The 23,104-nt window shown below is 46.8% G+C and overlaps 1 protein-coding gene across 1 annotated transcript in view; it reads right to left on the bottom strand.

Moving 5' to 3' along the window:
* Nucleotides 1-15,772: 15,772 nt before the first annotated feature.
* The window catches only part of LOC113442110 (transducin-like enhancer protein 3), a 33,036-nt gene continuing 25,704 nt past the window's right edge, over nt 15,773-23,104 (bottom strand). The window contains 9 exon segments of the mRNA XM_026709455.2: nt 15,773-17,143; nt 17,401-17,477; nt 17,757-17,907; nt 18,295-18,442; nt 19,627-19,874; nt 20,631-20,880; nt 21,178-21,254; nt 22,134-22,309; nt 22,701-22,833. Coding sequence (XP_026565240.1) covers nt 17,036-17,143; nt 17,401-17,477; nt 17,757-17,907; nt 18,295-18,442; nt 19,627-19,874; nt 20,631-20,880; nt 21,178-21,254; nt 22,134-22,309; nt 22,701-22,833 — 1,368 coding nt within the window. The 3' untranslated portion in view covers nt 15,773-17,035.

The raw sequence follows: 23,104 nt of genomic DNA, 5'->3' as shown, positions 1-23,104 counted from the left end.
CATTCAGTGCCCTTTCTGATCTGCCCTGGCCATATTAAGAGGAAGGGGTCTACATTTATTCAGAGCGCGGAACGGTTCCTGTTCCTTTCACACTCATTCTGTGTAAACACATTCTGAAGGCCAAAATATTCACAAGTTTATGCAATTAAAAAGTTTTAAAAACTCAGGTAGCATCCACTAGCCACACCATTGAAAGGAATTTTAACTTTGCTGCTGCCGCCGTCGTTATGAGGGAGACCTCCAGTTCTGATGGCGTCTCCTCTTATGCTGAGACAGATACCCAGGCGCTCTGCCATCGGGGCTTGATAGGGAATCACCTGCATCTCCTCTCCAAAATGAGACCATTGAGGTAGGGCAGGTGTAGGCTTCCCATCTCACTGGAGAGAGAATCCTTGGCCAAATCCTGGAAATGCAATTTGTTCAGCTTAGAATGCGAGGTCTTTCGTTCGTCTCCGTGGAAGTGGAAAGGGCAACCATCAGCCATACAGCTGTTGAGGGATTGTATCAGATCAGGTGTTACAGTGGTGGTTTCAATTAGACTAGCCATAGCTACAGTGACCAAGGCAAGGATCTTCAACCTTGGCAACTTTAAGACTTGTGGACTTCAACTCCCAGAATTCCTGAGCTAACCTGACTGGAGGAGGAATTCTGGGAGTTGACGTCTTAAAGCTGTCAAGTTTGGAGACCTCTGGACTAAGAAGGCATTGAAAGGAAAATCCAGAGTTTTCCCCTGAGCTTCACGTGAGAGCAACAATTGGAGGCCAGACGAAAGAGAGATTTGTGGTGCCCCTGATAGGGAATGGAACTCAAAGTACTTTGATCTCTCAAAAGTTCTCTCCTGGGCCTTGAGGAACAACTGGTGACCTAATTGTAAGTGAGGCACAAAATAATGTCTTTCGAGTTGCTCCAATCTCAGTAAAAGCCCAGATCAGGTAACCCAGGAGTTGCCAACCCCCGGGCTGCGGCCTGTTCAAAACCAGGCTGCAGGAGAGGAGCGAGCACCTACGCATGAAAGTCGACTCATGCAAGCCGAGGGGGCGTATGCTACGCGCAAAATGTGTGGACAGCTGAAACAACTGACGAAATGCTTGTTTCTATTCAATACAATCTTTAAAAATATATTCCTCTGATTTCCATGGCATAGACTGCCAAGTCTTTGAAAGCTTGATTTTTAAGTGTCAAAATAAAATCCTTGACTTGGTTGTGATCTAAATAAATCCGTTCTGAGTAGCCTCAAACCACAAAATGGGCGGCATAATAATGCAAGAAAATAACTTCTCAACTTTAGCAATATATTTTATTTCATGTAAGGGACCAAAATGCAGCATAATTCATAAAATTCACAGAAACAACATAAAATGTGTGTCAAAATATAAAGCACCAAAGTAGTTAATTATTTTTAAAACGGTGATGAATGAAATTACAAATAAATGTATGAGAAGTTGCTGGAGTGACTAAACCTAAATGGCTGGATATTTAGATCGTTTAGCCATTGGGCAGCAGTGCCTTCAAGATGATTTATTTCGGGGAGCATTCTGTTGCAATATGATATAATTTATGGGACATTCCCACATCATCAGTCAGCGCCCATTTATATTTCCAATATTGGCACCTGCCATGGTAAGTTTGGATCTGGTTGAGCACTGTTCAGATTTTTCTTGGGAGATCAAAACTGAAGGGGCATTTTAGTGGATCAGACACTAAAATAAAACTGGCTTAGAAGTTGCTCACTTCTGGCTCCATCCTTATCTCAATATCAAAGACTTCCCTGAATCATTGCTGTCCAAGTTTCCATGGCAAAGTCCAAAATTTGGGTCTGAATATTTGATCGTGACATCTTCGTGTATAGGTGATAATTGGTTTGCTACACATTTTTGCCACTCCCTTTTTAAGACTGATTATCTCCTTAAGATGTGGAGGTGGTATGTTTGATAATATTGGTAGCCGTTTTGAAGGCAGCGGTAATGACCTGCCCCAGGTGGTCCCTCAGGAAAGCAAGACTGCTGACTCCGTTGAGCTGAATCAAAGGAACTTTTACTGAGAGAAAGTGGTTGCAGTAAAATCAGGTGGAATCTGAAGGTCCACACAAAACAACACCCCCCGCCCACCGGCAGCCACCCCCCCCTCCGTTCATTGCATTGTCCAATCAAATAAGCTCCTCTTGTTATAGGAATGGCCTGCCTCGTTTGAACACCTGTGTTGGGGCTGGCAGCAGGAGGAGCCTTGGCACTCCTCCCCCCCCAACATTTCAAGCACCCCCTCCTGATTGTTGTCAAGCTGAGAGCGAAGAAATAACTAGGGGAAAGAGCAATTTACTCTGACATACTGACACACACACACCCGAAAAAGGATGCATCTGTAACACATGTAACCACATAATCCTGAGCAATTCCCCATTGTACCATTCCCCATTCATCTCACTTTGGCCAGTTATGGTGGTGCAGTAGGAACAATCTTGAACTGAACATGCTCAAAACTGTAGCCATGATAGTCGATTTTAGGAGAAGCCCTCCTATTCCACCACCTCTGGCAATACTAGACAACACAGTAGCATCAACAATAGATTCAAGTTTCTATGATAGCTGAGGACTTAAAATGGACACTTAACATCAAAAATGTCATCAAAAAAGCACAGCAAAGAACGTTCTTCCTGCGCCAACTCAGAAAGCTCAGGCTGCCCAAGGAGCGGCTGATCCAGTTCTACAGAGGAAGGATTGAAAGTCTATAACTATCTGTGTCAGGATTCCAGCGATCGTCCTAATTAAATCATGAGCCTTGAGCCAAACTTCAAAACACTTCAAAGAATTGAATGGCTAAATAGCAATACTAAATTAAGCCAGAGGTGGTATTCAACAGGTTCTGACCAGTTCTGGAGAAACTAGTGGAAATTTTGAGTGTTCGGAGAACCAGCAAGTACTGCCTCTGACTGGAGATCTTACAGTATCCTTCCCTTGCCACGCCCACCAAGCCATGTCCTCAGAACTGGTAGTAAAAAAATTGTACTACCACTGGAGAGACAATATCCTGTCTGCAGAGACCCTGGGAAAATCCCCAAAAAAGTCTGCAGAAAAATTCCCCACTCTGTTTTCCTACCGATCAATCGTTCTTTATATGGGGTTGCAGAATACCGTCTCCACTCCGTTTTCAGGAGAAGAGAGAGAGAGAGAGAGAGAAAGAGAGAGGCTTTTGGCTTCATGCAAGGAAAGCAGCAGAAGCAGCAGAAGTCTTTCTTCCTCTCCCCCAAACTCTGCCAGAAATGAGTCTTTGCCGGCACAGCCTCTTGGAGCAGGAGGCCTTGCAGGGTCTCAGAGGGTCATTTAGTGGTGTTTGGGGGAGAGAAAGAAAGACTTTTGCTGCTTTCCCTGTGCAGCCAAAAGCAGAAGAAGAAAGAAGCAGAAAGAAGCAGCCCGGTGGCCAGGCTAGGTGTGTGGGGGGAGTGGGGCAAGTCCCCCCTCCGCCCTTTCACCCCTCCCCTCACTACCTCGTGTTGTTCGCAATGCAAGCGATGCAAGCCTTGTGTTCCCGCAGGCCATGTGAGCAGCGCCGCCTTGTGTTCCCGCGCAGCCTGGATTAATTGTTTTGGGGAGGACATTTCTCTGCGGACCACCACCATTTTCTCATGGACCACCAGTGGCTCCCAGTCCACCAGTTTGTGACCACTGAACTAGACTAGACTCTCTTTTTAATGCCCAGCTCATCCGAAAGCTCCCAAAGCCACCCACAATGATTTCAAACATTTTCTCAATTAGAATGTTGGTGCAATGCAATTGTAGTATTATCAAAACACTCCTGCATGGGATTGCACTTAATTTCTTTTGTAAGGGTTTTAAAATTCACTCTTTTGAAATTTAGCATGCATATAAAATTATGCTGCAGATTCCCTCTGTTGGAGGCGCCCTATCAACAGTTCAGAATTCCAGCAGAAGATGGCGCTGTTCACTTGACATTCAGCTACGGCCCTTTGTTGTTCAGGGGCCTCAACTGATGCCTTTGCATGCATGAAGTGAAGAGATAATACTTGGGTATCCCTGACCTAAGAAAGCTGGGCCATCCGCTCTTATTGTCTCGCTATCTGGAGACCGGCCAGCGAAAGGATCTCCAATCCCACTGAACTTAAGCATGTTTGCAAACCAAGAGATGAGGCAGCACAACACCCAGGAAGGCCTTGGCTTGACCTGAGCAAAGCCAGTTCTCCTGAAATAGCTACTACTAGGGTTGTTTCCCTTGCTTAGTGAATTGCTACTTTTATTACTTCAATATATATGTAATTATTCAGTGTTTCTAGACTCATACTTAGCCACTCTCTGCTAATTTTCATAGCACTGATTTCCACTTACTTAAGGTCAGCCTTTTGATTTGATTCAGGATACTTTTAAAACACATGCATCTTGTATCTCTATCATACACACACACACACACACACACACACACACAGACAGTGTTTCTGTAAAATAAAGGTAACGAGTAGCAATCAAAGCTTTTATGCAACTCAATCAAAAGTCAGGCTCCCACCCAGCCAGCATCTCAGAAAGTTCTGCCAGAATGGCTAGCATCAAATGGTGCAAAACCTGAGCATATTTTTTCCTTACCATTCTCACCACACTGCTCTAGATAGCAATTTCCCACATTTTGGTTGCTTCCTCTCTTTTAATTGCCCGAAGCAGCTGCGTTAGTCACTGTGTAATGTACCCAGCAAGTGTGGCATTTAATGAATCATAGAAACTCTGTACTCCAAACAATTAAGTAAATGTAGCTGTTTGTTAGCGAGGCATAAAATACATTTAATCTCTCCATAAAAAGTCAATTATAATGCTGTAATATATAATTCAAATTTGGTCATGCTACATAAATTTTCTGATTTTAGTCCATTTTAAAACTGCTTATATTATTAGAGTCTGCCCTCCTTGTAGGAATGAATACTTATGCAGTTGCAGTCTCTCTCTCTTGAAAACAATCCTCTTCTTGTGATTTCTTAAACCATTGGCTTTTTAAGAAAAATAGTAGAATTCCAATGAGCTGATGAAGCTGTAAAGGAATCAGAGCAAGGGGGAAACATCTGGATACCTTATTAATTAAGGAGGTTGGGAGATTCTTCACTTCCAACAGCCTGCATTTTTCAGATGCTCTGGAGCAGGGTCTCCAACCTTTTGGACCTCAGGGACCACCAAATTCATAATTTTAAATCCTGTGGACCATTAATAGGAATCCAGCCTGCCACTTGCTGAAGCTCCTGGACTCCCACTGATGGGATGGGATGGGGTCCTTCAGGCACTTAGCTTGATCATTTGGACCCGTTTCCCACAGAAAACAAAACTCTGGGATCTCTCTCTCTCTCTTCCTCTCTCTCTCCGCCCCCACCCCATCCCCAGAGGTGCGGATGGGAGGAAAGGAACCTCTGAACTGGTGTTGCCTCCTGCCTCTGTGCACTGAGGAGGCTGACCAGCTGCCAGCGATGCCCTCAGGTGGAGCTGTTGCAAGGGGGAAGCTCGATTCCTCCTCTCAAGAACCGCCAAGCGCTCCCCTCTGGCACCCGCCAAGCCTCCTCCTTCCTGCTGGCTGTGGGAGCACTCCTAGCCAGAAGGAGGAGTTCAAATGGAGGAGGAGTTCACATCCAAAGTGGTCGGAGTTCCCAACTCTTTTCCCGGAGGAGCGAACTCAATGATTTCCACAGCCTTCAGGGCTGTTTCACGCTGCTAAACAAATAATTCCCTCAACCCTGTTCAACAATTACAAAGTCTGCCCTACTATTACTGTTGATCTTCTCATCACTCCTTATCACCCATCCCCTCCCACTTGGGACTGTAGGACGGTAACTTTGTCACTTGTATCCTTACAATTTATATTGACTGTTTCCAAGTATGATTTGATGGCTTATTATTGTACCCTATGACTATTATTAAGTGTTGGACCTTCTGATTCTTGACTCTTGACGAATGTCTCTTTTCTTTTATGTACCCTGAGAGCACTTGCACCAAGACAAATTCCTTGTGTGTCCAGTCACACTTGGCCAATAAAGAATTCTATTCTATTCTATTCTATTCTATTCTATTCTATTCTATTCTATTCTGTTTCATGCTGCTTGGCTGGAAGTTTTTCGACTTTCTTCCTTCCAGCCAATGTTTCTTTGACATCCAGTTTAGTGCGGCAATCGCCAGCTCAATGACCCTCCTTCCCGCATCAGAAGCATGCTGTGGATTTGGGTTTCACAGCTGACCCACTCTTTTGAATTTTAGGAGCCTCTCGGGGAGCAGTAGATGAAGGCAGATTCCAGGTGGGGTCACCCCTGCATCAGTTTCTGGCCAGATCAATTTCCACATCAGCTGCCAGCACATGCCAGCATTGAAGATCTGAATAGAATAGAATAGAATAAGGAATGGAATAGAATAGAATAGAATAGAATAGAATAGAATAGAATAGAATAGAATAGAATAGAATAGAAATGCTCTCAGTGTCGATAAAAGAAAAGATACATTCGTCAGGAGTCAAGAATCATAAGGTACAACACTTAATGGTAGTCATAGGGTACAACAAGCAATCAGCAATCAAGCAAAGACAAAGTTGTCTCCAATGACACCCAGGGAAATGAAGGAACGATGGTTTAACTAAGCAAGCATTTGTGCAGGAAAATCAGAGCTGGTTTTGATTCTTCAGTACCATTTACTTTGGGGAATTTAAAGCTCCTGATAGTGTTTTCTTATTTGGAGTTCACTAGTTAGATAGTTGACAGTTCAAAGAAAAGAAAGACGGGTCCTTTAAGTTGTGCATAGACGATCACAGGCTAAACAGTATTTGGGTAGAGAATGCTCACCCCCCCTTCCCTTGATGAAAGGACGTTAGGACATCTCACAAAGGGAGGAAATTTACAAAACTGACCTTGAGAGAGGCATACCACTGGGTGAAGATCAGGACGGGTGATGAATGGAAGGCAACAGAATTCCTTTCAAGGTGTGGTCCAACTATAAGAATTTGTAAGCTCTAAAAAAAAAAAACCAAAGCTGTCCCCCATGCAAGTTTGATATGGTCAGTACTTCAATTGGTTTGACCTCACACTTTGCTATCTCCCCCCAGGGAGAAGAACTTCTACACAGACCGTGTATAACAGTGTCAGAGAAGAAGTCGTCAACTCTATCATCCCCTCTAAGCAAGTAACCACGCCAACCCTCATGAGGCGGCAGCAAGTGTCTCCAGGAGAGATGGGTTGGCATGGATGAGAGCCAACTTGCATATTCCAGTGAGCCAGTGGTAATAATGCTTTGTGTGATGTCGATTCTGTGCCTCTGCTTATACAATCAAGGATTGTATTAGCTTTTTGGGCAGCTGCTGCGCATGGCTGGCTCACGTTTGTGATTGTCCACTAGGACTCCAAGGTCCCTCTCACAGTTACTGTTTCTGAGCCAGGTTTTGCTCATCTATATCTGTAACTTTGGTTTTTCCTGCCCTTGCAGGAAACTTCGCTTTTCTCCCCATTAAAAAAAAATGATTGGATGGAGTACGAGCAAGAGAACAGGACACATTGAGACTGGCAGGATTCTGTTACTGAAACTTTATAATGAAAGTTGTGTCAGTATTCATGATTTGATTTCATAATCTAAACTACTTGGAGAGGGGGCAGCTTTCTAGCCTAAAGCTTGATCTCTACACCAAACTGGGGGGGGGGGGTCAATGGAACATTGTGCCAGTAGGTTAATCGTCACCTAAAAATAGCTATCAGTTTGCCTAGCACCTAAATGCCCATCACTCCATCAGAATGTGACTCCCTATATTGTTTTCTGTAAGAATTTTACCCCCCTCCCCGCTTCCCCCTCCCAAATTAAAATGCCGAGGGTTGTGGTAGCCCAGATAAGAGATAATTGCCTGGCTTTGACTCTTCCATTGATATGAAAATAGGATTGGAATTACTCACTCTGTTGGAAAGGTTAGAGGAAGGTTATTAAAGGAAACTTGTGATTCATACATTTCCTCCTTCCCTGGGCCGCTGGCGAGCCTGAATGATTAAATTTGCAGAATGACACTTCATGGCGGACAATCGAGGAGACGTCCCAGGGGACTCCAGATAACAACGCAGAAAAGGCCACTGAATAATTCATGGGGCGGCATGACGGCCTTCCCTTTGCTAACAGATGACATGCGCATTTTCATTAGTGGCTGTTGTGAATGGGAGAGGCATTAATTCATACGCATTCTGCACAAGTTTGTTTCTGCATTCATCAGTATGATTTTTTTCTTCTTGACCTTTGTAGCATCAAAGTGAGGTCCTGATTGATAGACACAAACCATTGTACAGCAACCCAACCTCTTTCAGAATGAGGGAAAAGGTTTCCCAGGACCCTCAAAAAGTCTAATAGCAAAAGCGTGCATGGGAAGGCCCAAGGAATGGGCTCTTCCGTGCATGTTTTAAGAAACGTTTGTGCAACCACTTGTCTGAAATGGTCTATGTTAGATATGGTTTCCTGCCTGAGCAAGGGGTTGGACTAGAAGACCTTCATGGTCCCTTCCAGCTGTTCTGTTCCGAATGAGTGGCCAGGACTTTAAAGAAGTGGAGAAGAGCATCAGGCATCAGGGCAGCCTTTGGTATTCAACTCCCATTCCTATTTGAGGACGAAACAAGAGATTTGCTCTACTGTCCTATCCTAGCCCACACTTGTTTCCCTGACTGGAAAGAATCAAGGTTTAAGGAGTGAGAAGGTGAAAAATGGAAATGTGTTTGCTTGTGTGAATCTTAAATTTATGACACACCATTAGAGATTGCAGAGGCTATATTTATACTTTGGACAATGAGTCTTTTTCAACCAACTTCTGAAGTTAATTGGTGGACCCCAAAACCAGTTTTCTGATCTGATATCCAGGCAAGACATCACATATAAGAGATTTCACTGATGTGCGATTCCATGCTGGCTATTTTTTTTAAATCACTTGCAGAAGGCCAACACAGAGGGAACAAGGGAAAAGACCTCTGGTTTCATTCTGCCCTAGAGACCACCAATCTGGTAGGCATGCTCAGTTCTGTCCATCTGCTTCCTTACATTTCTCGTGTTTGTGTTTTATATAACTTTTATTGTTTTATCAATGCATAAAATACAAAGAAAAATAGGAAATTAAACAAAGAAAAAAGAAAGGAGGAAGAAAATATGGGATACAAGAGAAGAAAGAAAAAGGCGTTGATTTCTGACTTTTTTTTGACAATGTTCCGACTGATGAACCCAACCAAAGCAAGCACGGCCGAGACGATCCAATTTCTGAATGCAAAACTTTATTGAGTACATCATTTCGGCACTGTTGAGGGCAAAACCAGATCTAGTTAATTCCTGTGCAAACCCACATAATTAAAGTATTGATTTTTCCTCCCTCTATTAGACTAGGTCGCATTGTCCAATTGAGTCTCTTTGTATTGTTATGAGAAAATGTCTCTGGCTTTGGCAAACACCTGTCAGAGTGTCCTTGGCTCTCACGGCTGTCTTCTTGCTATTCTCTCTCCCCCTCCCCTCCACGATGGTTCGCTGGGAAGCTGAGAATAGATAATGGTTGCAACACAAAAGCGCACTTCAAAACTTGATAGGCAACCTCCCCCAAAAAACATAGTAGATACCTGGAAAACAATAATTACTCGTTACTATAATTTACTTTGAATTCCTCCCTGATGGGGCCCTGGCTTCTGAGGATATTTTGCATGGAATCTGCCTATTAAGTGACCTTTTTAATATTATGGGCTGCCAAATGACAGGCAGGCAGTAGAAGTCGCCTGCAGTACTCCATTCAACCCCGTGTGCCACTCTTAGAGGCATTGCATTCCATCCCATTGGGTGACCTTGGAGCAGCCCACCGCTCTCAGAGGACAATGCAAAGCTTTGAGTTTCTTTCCCCCCCCCCTTTATCTCACCCAGCAGCTCCTTCCCCCTCCCCAGCATCCCGTCACTCATGATAGCCCGGCATCCAGCTAAGCAGGGCCGGTGCAGCAGGATGGCAGGTCTGACAGGCTCCGTCCCTGTGCGTTTCATTTTCCATTTCATTTGGAAGCTGGATGCCAGGGTGGCAATAATAATGTATTGGAGATAATAAAAACCCAACCCTTCTTCTCTAGCTCCCATGCATGGGAAAAGGGGGTCCTGGGGGGGTCTGGGAGATGCTGTAAGCAAACAGATTGACGGGTGGCAGCTGAAGCAGCTTTTGCCTGGTCTAGAAAACCAGCCAGTCATCTGGTTGGCTTTGCAGCTCAGCCTGAATGCTAAGCAAACGGTGAGCAAACTCCCTTGTGAATTCTGCTTTCCCAAAGGCAAAGCTCAGGTGCAAATGGAAGGCGGCTCCTTGGGAAGATGGCAGGCGGGACAGAATTAAAGCTTCGCTGCTTTCCTCGCTTTCTCTTTTCCTTCCTTAAGGTTAAGTCTCCTTCCTCGCAGCCTCTCTCCGGGGAGGGAAAAGCGCAGGTGGTCTCCTCGGACCTGCTATTCATCCTTTCAGCAAAAGCTCAAGTCAGCTCAACGTGCTGGAGCTGTTCATTGAAGGGGATTGTTTGTTTTTGCTTAAAGGGATTGTTAATTTGCCCAGCAGTCTCATTAGGCCTAAACTGCCAGTTAATTTCGTTTGTTCTCATTAAATGGCTGATTCCTAAATCTTTCACGCCAAGAAGATCCTCTCCTGTGTGGCTCCCAGACTGTGGAATCATCCCTCCAAGAAGTATGTTGCGAACGACTCTTTTAATATTCAGGACAGAGACTGCAAAAGTTCTTTCCCCAAGCTTTTAACTGTTAATTGCATTGGTGTTAATTGGGGTATTAATTATATTGATTGTGCTGCCATGTTTTATAACCTTTATTTTCCTTTGTCACACTAAACTACTTGGGAATATTTATAAAAGCAGAAAGGTGGAGTATATATTTATTCATCTATTTTTCAAATACTGCAAATCTTAAGCTGTTAGAGTAATTACTTAATATCTCAAATTAGAATCAATGTGAAAATCAGCTTCTTCAGACTTCTTTGCTTTCTGTTTATTTAGGCTTCTCAAATGAGATAGTTTCTGACTAGCCTACAGGTGTGACCTGCTCTGCTGCCTTCTCAAAGTCACCTGAATAAAGGAAGGCGGACTGGCCTCCTTGAGCATTTGGGATCACTGCTCAGCGGCACTTTTATTTACTTTATTTATTTATTTATTTTATTTTGTCAAGCGATTATTAGATAACACGTATAAGTATAAACATGGTTATGAATACAAGAAATGGATACGAATAAGAAAAATAAAAAGAAACAATAGGACAGGGACGGTAGGCCCGTGGGGCACTTATGCACGCCCCCAAGCCCCCCTGCCTGGATGCTTCTGCTTTTAGATGGGTTTTTCTTTATTGACATTGCATTGCTTTTGCTGATAACAGAGTGCAGCAACTGGGACATGGTGGCCTGCTCGTCTTCAGAGTAAAACTGAAGCAAGCAATGTAATTTGCCTGGATCACAGCATATCAGGCCGAGGTATGCTGTATAACTTAACAGACCCATTCTCTGCACTGAGGGAGCCTTTTTCAAGATAAAAGTAAATATTTTATGATTTATTTACCTTTTTCATTCATGTAACTACTATGCTGCTGCAAGAACTAAAGTGGGAAATAAATCATCCGAATACATATATGGAACTGACTGCAATAATATGATATGGTAGATTACTTCTAATCCTAACCCTGCACAGCATTGGATCTCCTCTCCTCTCATGATTGTACCAAAAAGCAAATCTACTGGGGCAAACCAACCTCTCTATCTGGTGACAGACAGAATGCTACGTGCTCAAAATGTGTCAGTCTTTCTGTCAACGGAATATGAGCCAATCATTGACAAGTATGACCTTTCATTTCCAATTCTTTTTAATTTAAGTTCTCCTTTGAAAAAAAGTTAATCAGCACCCATCAATTAAGATTGTGTAACTATCATTATTCTTCTAAAAACTATAAAGCAATTTGGTGAATCAATCTTGCTTGATACTTGTTCCAAACCTTCAATATAGCAAGCCTAATAAAATGATTTTTCAAATCTGTATTAACTTTAAATTGGGTGATACTATAAATAACCATACCACCCAAATCTCAAATTATGTCTTTCCAACTTCAATAATCTCCTATTTCTTAAAGTCACCCACTCATCCATACTGGATAGCAAGCAGCAAAGTACAACGAAGACTTTATAATTAAACAGGTATTTGGGAGATGATATGCTTAATAAGTGGGAAAATATGTGGAGCAAAGGACTGAAATTTACATTGAATTATAATTTTAAAATTATTTTTTATAAAATGATGTGGTGAAAATGATAAAGTGTCAAATACAGAATGGAAAGGCAGTTTCTATCATCTTTGGTGGGCATGTAAGAAAAGTAGAAAATATTGGGACCAAGTATGTATTTTAATTCAGAGAATTTTAAAAATAAATTTACAAATGAAACCAGAGGTTTTCCTTTTACATTTGATGGCTAAACAGATGAACAGATGGGATTTTGTTTCTTTATATTGCAACAACAAGACTCTTGTATGCACAGAAATGGAAAGACTTAAAATTCCTACACGGGAAGAATAGTAAATAGATGAGGAACAGAGGTTGCATTCAGCAGGTTCTGACCGGTTCTGGAGAACCGGTAGTGGAAATTTTGAGTAGTTCGGAGATCCGGCCAATCCCACCTCTTCTCTGCCTCCCATCGAGTCCCAGCTGATCGGCTGGGTCTTCTTTGGTTGCCCTGCGCAGGAGAACGGAGCTGGAAAGCAGCTTAGTGGGGTGGGGAGGGAAGCGGGATTTTACAGTATCCTTCTCCTGCCACGCCCACCGAGCCACGCCCACCGAACCGGTAGTAAAAACCTTTGAATCCCAACACTGAGGAGGAAGTTAATGGAGTTGGCTGAGGTGGCAAAATGGACTGCTCTGATTATAGACAAAACTTGTCTAACTTTGTTTCTACTTGGAAACCACTATTGGACTTTTTGCTATAAACTAAAAGAAATGAACATTTAATTTGGGGATTTGACAATTAGAACTGTTCGTTTTTATAGAAATGCTGTGTATTATTGTTAATTTTAGAGTAAAAGGTGAATGCATTTGTATCTGTATCTGCCCTGAAGAAAGCTGAAAGATTGTTTTGGGTTGTTTTTTTTGCTTTTTCTTTAACCTCTCTTTCCTAAACTATCTTTTCTTTGTTGCTGGTTTTATATTTTACATTTTGCTGAAACCTAATACCATTTTTTTAAAAATAAAAAGGAAACCTACCATTTAAAAAAGATGCCTACCAGTAAGGGTTTTTTGCTTCTGCAATACCGGCTTCCACTTGTGGCTGCTTTGAGAAGCAACCTCCGCTCCCAGCCAGGAGAACAACTCCGGGGCTCCCTGGCAGCAAGCCAGCCTTCATTGGGACTCGATTACAGTAATTAAATCTGGCGAGATGCAGCCGTGGAACAGATGAGGGTGGGGGAGGCCAGAGGAACGTTACGCTTCTTGTCATCAGCTAGAGAGAGCAGCAACTGATGGACCCTCCAAGCTGCCTCCTGCCATCTGCTCCGGGAGCCGGAGACGAGGCGGTGGAGGCAAGGAAACAAGCGGGAGGGCGTGGAGAGGGCCCTGAGCCAGCGTGTCTCCTGATACCAGGATTGAAGGAAAGGTCTCGGTTTCGGCCGAAGAGGAGCCCCCCCCCCGTCCTTCTGGGTTATGGCCGCAGCCCCACCCCCCCCCCCAATTCCGGAGAGAATGAACACCCAAGGCATAAAAGGCTGCTTAGCAGGAACCACCTCTGGGCTCCCCTTTGACCGTTTTCTTCACCCCGGATGATGTGGCAAAGCGCACACTCACCAGACCGGTTGTTGTGCCGGTAGGATCCCACCCCTGCTTATAGCTAACAGAAATTGAGTTATTGCCTCATTTCATTCCGTCTTATTTCATTACCGCTCAGCTCCTGCATTTCTGCACGTAAAATCAGCTGTTACTCTAGTCCCTCTTTATCTCTGCTACAGGCTTCAAAAACACTGGATACGAAAGAGGAGGAGTGTACGGTATCGCTGGGGGCAGTGCTTATCCAGGCAGGGTAGCCCTCCCATCTCAGAGAAATCAGAGGCACTTCAAAAATCAACCAACATCTCTGTTGTAGCAGTATCTCCAATAGCTTAAATATTCAATCTCCCTCAAGGAGAATCCATCCATTTCCAAAGCCAAAACTGACTTCTTATGCCATCAGAAAACCCTCCTTCACTATTAGCCGGAATTCCTTTTTTTCCTTTTTTTTTTTTACAATTTGGACCAAATGGCTGGTGTTACACTCTGAGCAATAAAAGCAATTTGCCACTCATCCGAACAAATTTGCTGGGAAAAGGTGCGGTGTAGCAGGAAAGAAAAATACCCTCCTAAGGCAGCCTAAATTCTGGCAGACCAAGTAGACAGCCGTTCCCAGGCACACCACCACCGCCCCCCTCCCGGCTAGGAGCCAGCCTCTGAGCTACTGGAGTGCCCTCTGGCAGCAGGAACCCTGTCCTCACACAGCCCAATGCCTGCCCCCAAGGAAGTGGGGCTGGCTGCTCTCCTTTCCCCTTCCAATAAAGATAATAAGTACAAGTTACAGCTCCAACCAGCAACCAAAGCAGCTCACAATTTGGCCTTTTATCCTATCCTCAAAAAGATCAAGCAGTGGAAATGTCACAACAACCAGGGTGAAGAGATTGAATGCACGCAAGAATTCACATTCCTGGAATCACAGCTTGATCAAAGCAGTGAATGTGGTCCATAAATAAGGGGTGAAACTGCATCGATGAGCAAACATTGAGTAGGGAAAAGCAAGGACATCAGCTTGGCTACTAAATGCAGATTACTCTGCATTATTGCATTTCTCAAAGCCACCTACAGTTGTGAAAGTTTGCCATGAAAAAATGAGACAGGAAGAAACTGACTTGTTCAAGCCATGATATTGGAGCAAAGGTGACAAATAAGCAAGTACCAATATAAACCAGTATATCACTCAAAGCCAAAATCACACAAAAAAACCACCTTATTTATTGTCATTCAACTAACTGGAAAAGGCAGTTATACCCATAATGGTCATTGGTAAAAGGAAACTAGCCACCCAGTGGCTAGAGAACATCAAAGCCGAAACCGGCCAAGCATAAAACAAGGCCATACAAGAAGTTTGCAATGTGGAGAGAACTGGCCCATACAATCAGGCACAATTGAACAGATTGCATCATCATCATCTTCATGTAACATAAGGACTTTAAATATACAATGTAATCATGGATTGATTGGACAAATTCCTCCTCCAAGCAACCGCATTTCCAATTCTTCAGCGAAGGACAGTTCTAACAATAAGGGAACATGGTCTACAAACAATGAGAAAAACAGGGTATGTTTGGGTTATAAACATTCTTAAAATATGATGCTAAGAATGAATTTCTGCTAGAAATTCCTAGCTTCTGGGGAAGCTGTTGCAGCCTGGTTGAAAAGTGAATAACTAACTTTACACCTCAAGTTATTGGAAACTTGCTCATTTGCAAAGTTTAAGGAACATAAAATGTAGACCAGCACAAAGCAGAATCATGATTTGTAGCAATTCTCCCCTCCATTTGCGGGGAGGGGGTAGCTGACCTGTAACTACATATATGAATGCTCCCGTTAATCTTGGTTCACACCCAGAAATGGACACGGAACATCTATGACCCGACCCAACGCCACCGACCATCTAGCTGAAGCACCTCCGGCCTGCCGGTTCTTTTTTCAGTGGAAGGAAAAAGAGACTCAACCCAAGGATTTGGCACCCCAGACGAAGAATCTTCCTTTGTGTACCAGCATGGCCTTTAATAGAAACAGGTAGGTTCTTTTTTTTTCACCATTAAGCTATAGTTACCTTTTTTAAAAACCAGATCAAAATTAACAATTAAAAAATAATCCATAAAATGTGGTATAAAAATTCTTTTTCATAGGCTACATTACAAGGCAAGATCTCCTGCTACACAAATACGCAATTTCCTGTGTTTAGTTTTATTCGCTCCTTGAGTACAAAACGGCCAGGAGTGGCTCCCCCTCCCTGCTCCCGTCCCCACGTACAAGTTTTGCCCAGGCCAACAGGCTGAAACACGGATTGCCAAAAGCCACAGGAACCCCCCTGTCCACCATCCCATAGAGGAACCGGGTTCATCAGTAAACTTAGAAACAACCTGCATTTAAACATTATTATCCATTACTTTACTTTCATCGGAGTAAAAAAAAAAAAAATCCCAGCACAAGCTGCTCTTATGTGTTTCTTGGGTCCCTGAGCGTTAACTGTTGTGTTCTCGAACACGCATCCTCTCCGTCTTTGGGTCTGAAGGCCGCTGGTGGGCAAGGCATCCTGTTGCCCCAGCTGACAAGTGCTTTGAAAACAGCGACTTCTCCGCTGCCCTCGGGATCGGGAGAGAAGGGTCCCATTGGAGGCTCAGGCCTGGCCCAGAGAGAAGACTCAACGCCACAAGAACCACTCACTCCACCCACCCAGCAGAGGAAACCATTTCGCCTTGGGGGACCCCTTGGCTCGGGCTGGTAAGAGTTTCTCCGAGCCTATTTTCGAGGGGAGGGCAGGCAGGCAGGGAAAGGACGGCAGCCACCCCCAGAGTGGAAGCAGGACGGAGGCGGGACACGGCGAGGGCAGGCCAAGGAGGCGGCGGCGGCAGCAGCAGCAGCAGGAAACGAGGGGGGGCCACAACACGCTGCTGGCTAGCGGGCCAAGGAGGCGTCCGCAATGAAGCTCCTCTCTTATCTACAGTTCCGACAAGCCTGACGGGGGAAGGAGACCCGTGGCCCCTCCTGAATGCAAGTCCAGGGCGTTAGCTGCCTTCTGGTCACAGGTGCCAGGACTAAGAACCGAGGGAAAGACACAGGCCAGCAGGGACAATGCGTGGCCGCTGATCAGCTGGACGGAGCCGATTCCCAATTCCTTCCAGAGTTTTACTCCAAGGCCGCCACAGAAGATCCACCCAGGTCATAAATCCCTCCGCAGGGCACCAAAGGACTCCGCAGCTGCTCTCCTTTTCGTGTTCTTCTACCAGAGTCCTAGCTACTCAGTAGATTACTTCGTAAACTGTGGCCTTCTTGTCACCCGAACCTGTGACAATGTATTTGTCATCTGCTGAAATATCACAGCTTAAAACGGAAGAAGATTCTTTTGACTTGATGGGGAAAATAAAAAGAAACAATCTCTTTTAGTTTTCACAGGATCAGACAGCAATATCAGCAAGTCTCTCGCTGGTGCTCGCATGCACACGCCTCTGCAACTATGTGCAGGCAGCGGGAGAAGGGAGAACACGCGTGCGGGTGGCTCTCTTTGCAAGAACATGGGGCAAGTTGCAGGCTGCTCAAGACTCGGAGGAGCCAGGCCTGCTCCCCTGCCAGCCTTCCCCCAACCCAGGGGAAAGGAAGCTCTCACCTGGAAGATGCTGGCTCCATAGGGAGTCCTCCAGGCATTGAGGAGGTTGTCTTTCCCCGTGCTCACAAACCACTTTCCTACGGACACAAACCGGGCATTAGCTTTCCCGACAAGAAAACAAGGCTGGAGGGAGGAAAGCGTCCTAGGCCCAAAGGACTTTCCTAACTCCCTGCCAGGGGGCCCGGCCTCGTCCCGACTCCTATTCCCCCCTTTTCTCAAAATGGGCAGGTCATGGAGCGGGCTCCGGCTTCCCCTTACCGCTGCAGGGGTAAACAGCTGCACACCTTCGGGAGAGGCCTGGTCCCTCCCGGGTCTCCACCTGCAGGGATCAATTCCTGGCCCCCAGAGGCACTCACCACAAGAGGCAAACTTCAGTGAGAGCACACAGCTTTCGTGCAGGTGAAGCTGGTATTTGTCAGGCTTGGTGTGATGCAGCACTTCCACGTTGCTGCTCTCCAGCCCCACTGCAAGCCAGTCGCCCGTTGGGCAGTAGCCGAGCGAGAAGATCTACGAAGGAGACGAGGCGCAGCAGCTCAGTCCAAGGCCAAAACGAAGGGCTCCCAAAGCAAGAGGAGAAGGACGAGGAGATGGCTGGTTCCGCTGCCAGGACACACCCCTCCCTCCCTCCCTCCCTCCCTCTCCCCATCAGGCTCCTCCTCGCTTCAGACCGGCTTTGCCTTGCAAACTGAGGCCCCTGGTTGGGTTTCGTGAATTTTAAATCCAAGTCAGGCTGGGATTCCAGGAGCCAGTTTGGGAGCTGCCAAGGGCCACAGGTAAGGCTCCTTTTGGTCCTAGAGCCCAGCTCCACCAACCTGGCTGGTCCTTTTAGTTCTTCCTGCCTGCAAGGACTCAGGCTCAGAGGGGTTGGGCCTCTGGGGTCAAGACAAGGCTCACCTGAGAGGTGAAGTCATGTTGCTGTAGCTGCCTGCCTTCCCGAAGGTCCCAGGAGCGCACGGTGTTGTCCAGGCCCCCCGTCCAGAGTTTGGTGCCATCGTGGGAGATGTCAATGCAGCTGGCGCCATCCGTGTGACCCTGGAACTGCCTTAGAAGGGAGCCAGTGTATAAGATTAAGTCAGAATGAAAATTAGAATCTCTCTTATAAAATGATGGGAAAATACTCAAACGAATGTTTAATAATTGATACTACATAAGCACAAGCTAGATTAATGAGGTGAGAATTTCTATAACTTGTGAGTAATGGTAAAAAAAGGATAGCACAAAAGATTGTAACCAACTGACACACTGTGTGTATATAAAGGAAAGAGGGTTTTATGTTTTTATGTTTTGTTTGTATGTCTGTAGTAAAAAATACAAACTTTGTTTTAAAAAAAAAAAAAGAAGAAGGGAGCCAAGAATCGGCTCTTGTTTCCTGTTACTTGTGACGTTCACAGAGCCCCTCGATTCATTCCGGCCAGCCTACCAGACAAGCCCAATCACCTCCCCCACGAAAGATGGGGGGCCATCCATCTCATCAGGCGAGTACCGAAGGGGGCACCCCAGCCCCTGGGGAAAGGGGAGGCTCCCACTGCCAGGACCCCAAGGTCAGGCCACACAAACTCCTGGGGGGGGGGATATTGCTGCAGAGGGGAAGTGACCCCACTGAGACAGGACATTTATCCCAGGACTCCTTAGATGACCCTGTTTGACGGGTGGGACCCTGGGCAGACAGACAGGGAGACCCCGGGGCTTGATTTAGGCTTCAGGTGTACCCAGATGCCCACTGGTCACTGGCCCAACCCTGATACTCTGACGGCTCATAACCGCCCACGTGGCTGCATTCTGGATTACTTCCAGCTCCTGAGGGGCAGCCCTGGGTGAAGCTGATGTTCATACTCCACACACGAGTGGCTACCAGAAAGGAACCCTGGTCCAGAGGTGGACACAACTGGCACCACACCAGAGGAACCCGGACAAAGCAGAACCTGGGGGTTCACGAGCCCAAATTCCTTCCCTTGCAATGATGAAAAACACCTGGCTGACCCCCTGAAGGAATTCTCGGGCATCTGGCTGGCCGACCGGAGAGCCAAGCCACGTAAGCAACGAGTCCTCGGTGCAAGGAAGGGCTGGAATAAGCAGCTCTTCTTGTCCCGCCCGTTTGGCTTCTCCTCTCTTTTTATTTCCTAAGAGACGTGATTTTGTTGTGCCAGGCAGTGAGAAGCCGGCTTCTGAACAAGAGAAGGCGGATGCCACCTGCACACCGTTCGTGCCAGCCACCCCTCAGCTCACCTAACCAAGGTCTGGTTGTGGAGATCCCAGACGGCAATGTTTCCGTCACTGCAGCAGGAGAAACAGACTTTGGCATCGGGGCTGATGGCCAAGGCGTAGCAGGCGGGGGCCGAGGAGGTCAGTTCGGCCTTGATCCTGGGGGTGGGGGAAGCCAGGTCCCAAATGGTGAGGGTGCTGGCCTCCCCGCCCACGATCAGCGTGCGCCCGTCGGGAAGGAGTTTGCAGGAACGGATGTAGTTATCCCTGTTCTGGAGAGAGAAGCGTCAACCGTACAACAAGAAAAGCGACGGCAGGGCCCCTTCGAAAGGTCTGGAGGCCCACTTGCCCCAACCGATGTGGGATTAGAACTCTTCACGGAGACAGGAAGATCAGCATTAAATGTCTGCAAGGCTTTAGCCTGATTCTTCTTTAAAACCAGCACCGCCCCCCTCTCTTCCCCCTCAAGGAGCCCTGGCCTTGGCTTGCTCCAATTCGTGACCCCCGATCTCCAGTTACACCTTTCCTGGCCCTCAGAATCTGACGTTCTGCCCCCCAAAGGGCCACCTTGCCCATCCAGCTGCTGTAGGAAGAGCTAGGGAAGGACTTTTCTCCTCTGGCCACCCAGCCAGGCTCATCTCTGGGCGGCCAACAACCACTACAGACAAAGTGATAAGAAACCAATCAACGCCGTCCATGGAGCAGTTGCCAAAACTTGGAACCATCCCGTGAAGTGGGGCTCACCCCACAGCCTGACCCAGGCGGGGCTCCGAGGAACCTCTGCGTGTTTAGCATCTTCAAGAAGGCCAGCAAAGTCAGAGCATCCAAACCGCGTGAGGGGGGAACGCCGCCCTTCCTTTCCTGTGAGGGGTCAGCGTTCAACGGAGGGGTCTCTTCTGCTGGATCTCTTGGGACCGGCAGAAGCCACTGGAGGTGGGCAGCCCCACAAATACCCCGGTTGGCAGCTCAGTCGGGGATGACCTGACTTCCCCGACCAGGTTCAGACAGCGGCCAGCCCTGCCCCTTACCAAGCAGTCTAGCTGGGAGACGGGGTTCTTGGTGCCCGGCTGGCTGATGTCCCAAATCTTCACGCAGCCCTTTCCCCCTGTGTACACGTGCCTGGTCGGGTTGCTGATAGTCACGGCACACACCACTTCGCCATGGCTCAGGGTACTGATCTGACGGGCGTGGCGGGGGATGCCAGGGCCGGCAAGGGCATCGTGAGGAAACGGGACTGGCTGCATCTGCCCATCGGTGCTGACGTGAAAGGAGTACGCCCTAGGGAGAGGACGGGGGGCGGGGGGGGATGGAGAGAAGACAAGGGGGGGCAGAGCTGAGCCCTTTTCAACAACCGAATTAACCTCGACCCACAGGCCAAGGGCCACCTCGGGCTCCAGCCTCAGACCCACGGATCAGTCTCAAGCTACCTTTGTGGCACTTGCCACATTTGGGAAGGCAAGTTACCCCCCTACCCCCCCCGCCCTTATTAAGTGGCTGTCTCTCTACAGAACAAGATTCGAGACTAAAAAAGTGGGAAGACTGGGCCTGGGGACAAAGGCTGAGAGAGCAACTCACGGTTTGCCGCCAGGAATGGATGCCAGGCTGGAGGGCAGGACAGGAGTCCTCATTGGGGGGTGGGGGTCAAACCCAACCTAGATATGAGAGTTTTAAAGGCCCTCAATAAAAGGGTGGAAGCCCCGATTCCCACCTCCAGGAAAGGATTCAGGGACCCCCAACCCCTGGCCTTTCAAAGCCCCAGCGGTCAGAGGCCACAGAGGCAGAAGGACGTAGCGTGCAGCTCCTCCACTCAGAGGCTCCACTCGGAGAACGCCCGGCGCAGGTGCCAATTCCCCTGCAGGGGGTTGCTTTCATTGCAGAACATCTTGAGGTCCCCCAAGAAAGCCTTCAGCCAGATCCCTTGGCCCTAAGACCAGGTTTCCCCTCAGGGTGAGGGGCTGGCAGCCGTTCAGACCCAGCAACCCCCGATAGCCTGACTGGGTTATTATTCTTGAAATGCATTTTTTGGTATTCCCCATTTTTTCACTGGAACAATTCAGGCCTCTGGTTTCCCCCGCTTTTGATGCACGCTCTTCCGGAAGGCGCCGAAGGCTCGGTGCTGCCAGCAGGCCTGGGGAACCCAGAGCGGGAGGGAGCCCATTAAAGGGAGGGGGGTGATTTTATGATGTTATATTGATATATTTGATTCTTTTCTATTAGTTTTATATTGTTTTAAATATGGTTTTACATTTTACAGTAAGCCACCCTGAGTCGCCATGTGCGAATAGGCAGCAATATACATTGAATAAATAAATTAATTTCTTTTCTTTTTTGGCCCTGTCTAGTTTTACTTTCTTTTGTGTGTCCCCCTTTTTGGTTGTTGTTGTTGTTGTATTTTAACAATGAAAAATAAAAAAAAAATATTGAAAGAAAGCAAGAAAGGAGTGTCCTTCTTTCCTCCAGGGGTGACCGCCTGCTTCTCCCCCAAAATAGAGAGAGGAGCTTAAAGGTCCACGTACAGCTCCAAAGCTCACCATGGGCGACCGGCCATAGGCAACGGCAGCGGCTGTCATTTGAGGGGGGATGTTGTGCAATCCTGCATAGGCCCCGGGGCTGGCAAGGGAGCCATTCATCTCGGGGTGCCCCATCATGGCGAAGGGGCCAGCGTAAGAGCTGGCCAGGGAGATGGGCGTCCTTCCTAAGGCAGATGCTAGAAAGAGTCAAAGAATAAGCAAACAATCCAACACGAAACGCAAGATTGGGCCATCACACGGAGCAAAAGGAACGAGGGTGCTACCATCCTTTGTCCAAAGTCCTAACGGGAGGCTCCTGCAAAGGGCAAGGAACTGCAGCTCTAACTGGCAGGGAAGCCAAACTGGGCCAGGGGGCAAGGACAAATTCTGAGCAGCAAGAGAGCGATTGAGTCCCAGTCCGGCCGAGACAGGAGTTGATGGAGCCCCTGGAGGCTCTGAAAGGGGGACTAGAAGGGGACGGAATGGCCGGTGTTCTTGTCCTGGGCCTAGAGGATCCCCTCCTGCCCGCCATCCCAACCTCTCCCTCCGTCTTGGGGTGCAAGGGGACCGAGGCCAAACACCACCTACCCAGGGGGTCCATTCCAGGGGGCTTGCCTGGCACCGGTCGGAGGCCCGGGGTGCTGCTTGTCCCAGGGGTCGCTACTTCGCTCCTTGGCGTGGGAGGGTTGGACTTCAAACCAGGCGTGGAGGATTTATCCTTCTGATTCAGAAAAGATTTGGGGGAAGGTTGGACCATCCTGTTGCATTTCAACATTGTTCGTTTTAAGTAAGGACAAAATAAAGGGTTGCCTTTCAATCTTAAAATCAGTTCAAAAATTCACTCTCTTTTAACAGGATGCAAAAATTGTGAAACATCTTAGATTTTGTGTTAAATTTATATTTTACCAACACAGAAATAAAGGGAGACTAGTATAGATCTACCATATTTTTCAGACTGTAAGACCCTCCGAGTTAGCCCAAAACACAGTTAA

Source organism: Pseudonaja textilis, chromosome 13 (assembly GCF_049901715.1).
Source record: "Pseudonaja textilis isolate UNSWEBS1 chromosome 13, rPseTex1.2, whole genome shotgun sequence".
Taxonomy (NCBI): domain Eukaryota; kingdom Metazoa; phylum Chordata; class Lepidosauria; order Squamata; family Elapidae; genus Pseudonaja; species Pseudonaja textilis.
Note: the sequence above shows the minus strand (reverse complement) of the source record. Positions and strands in the feature narration are given on the sequence as shown.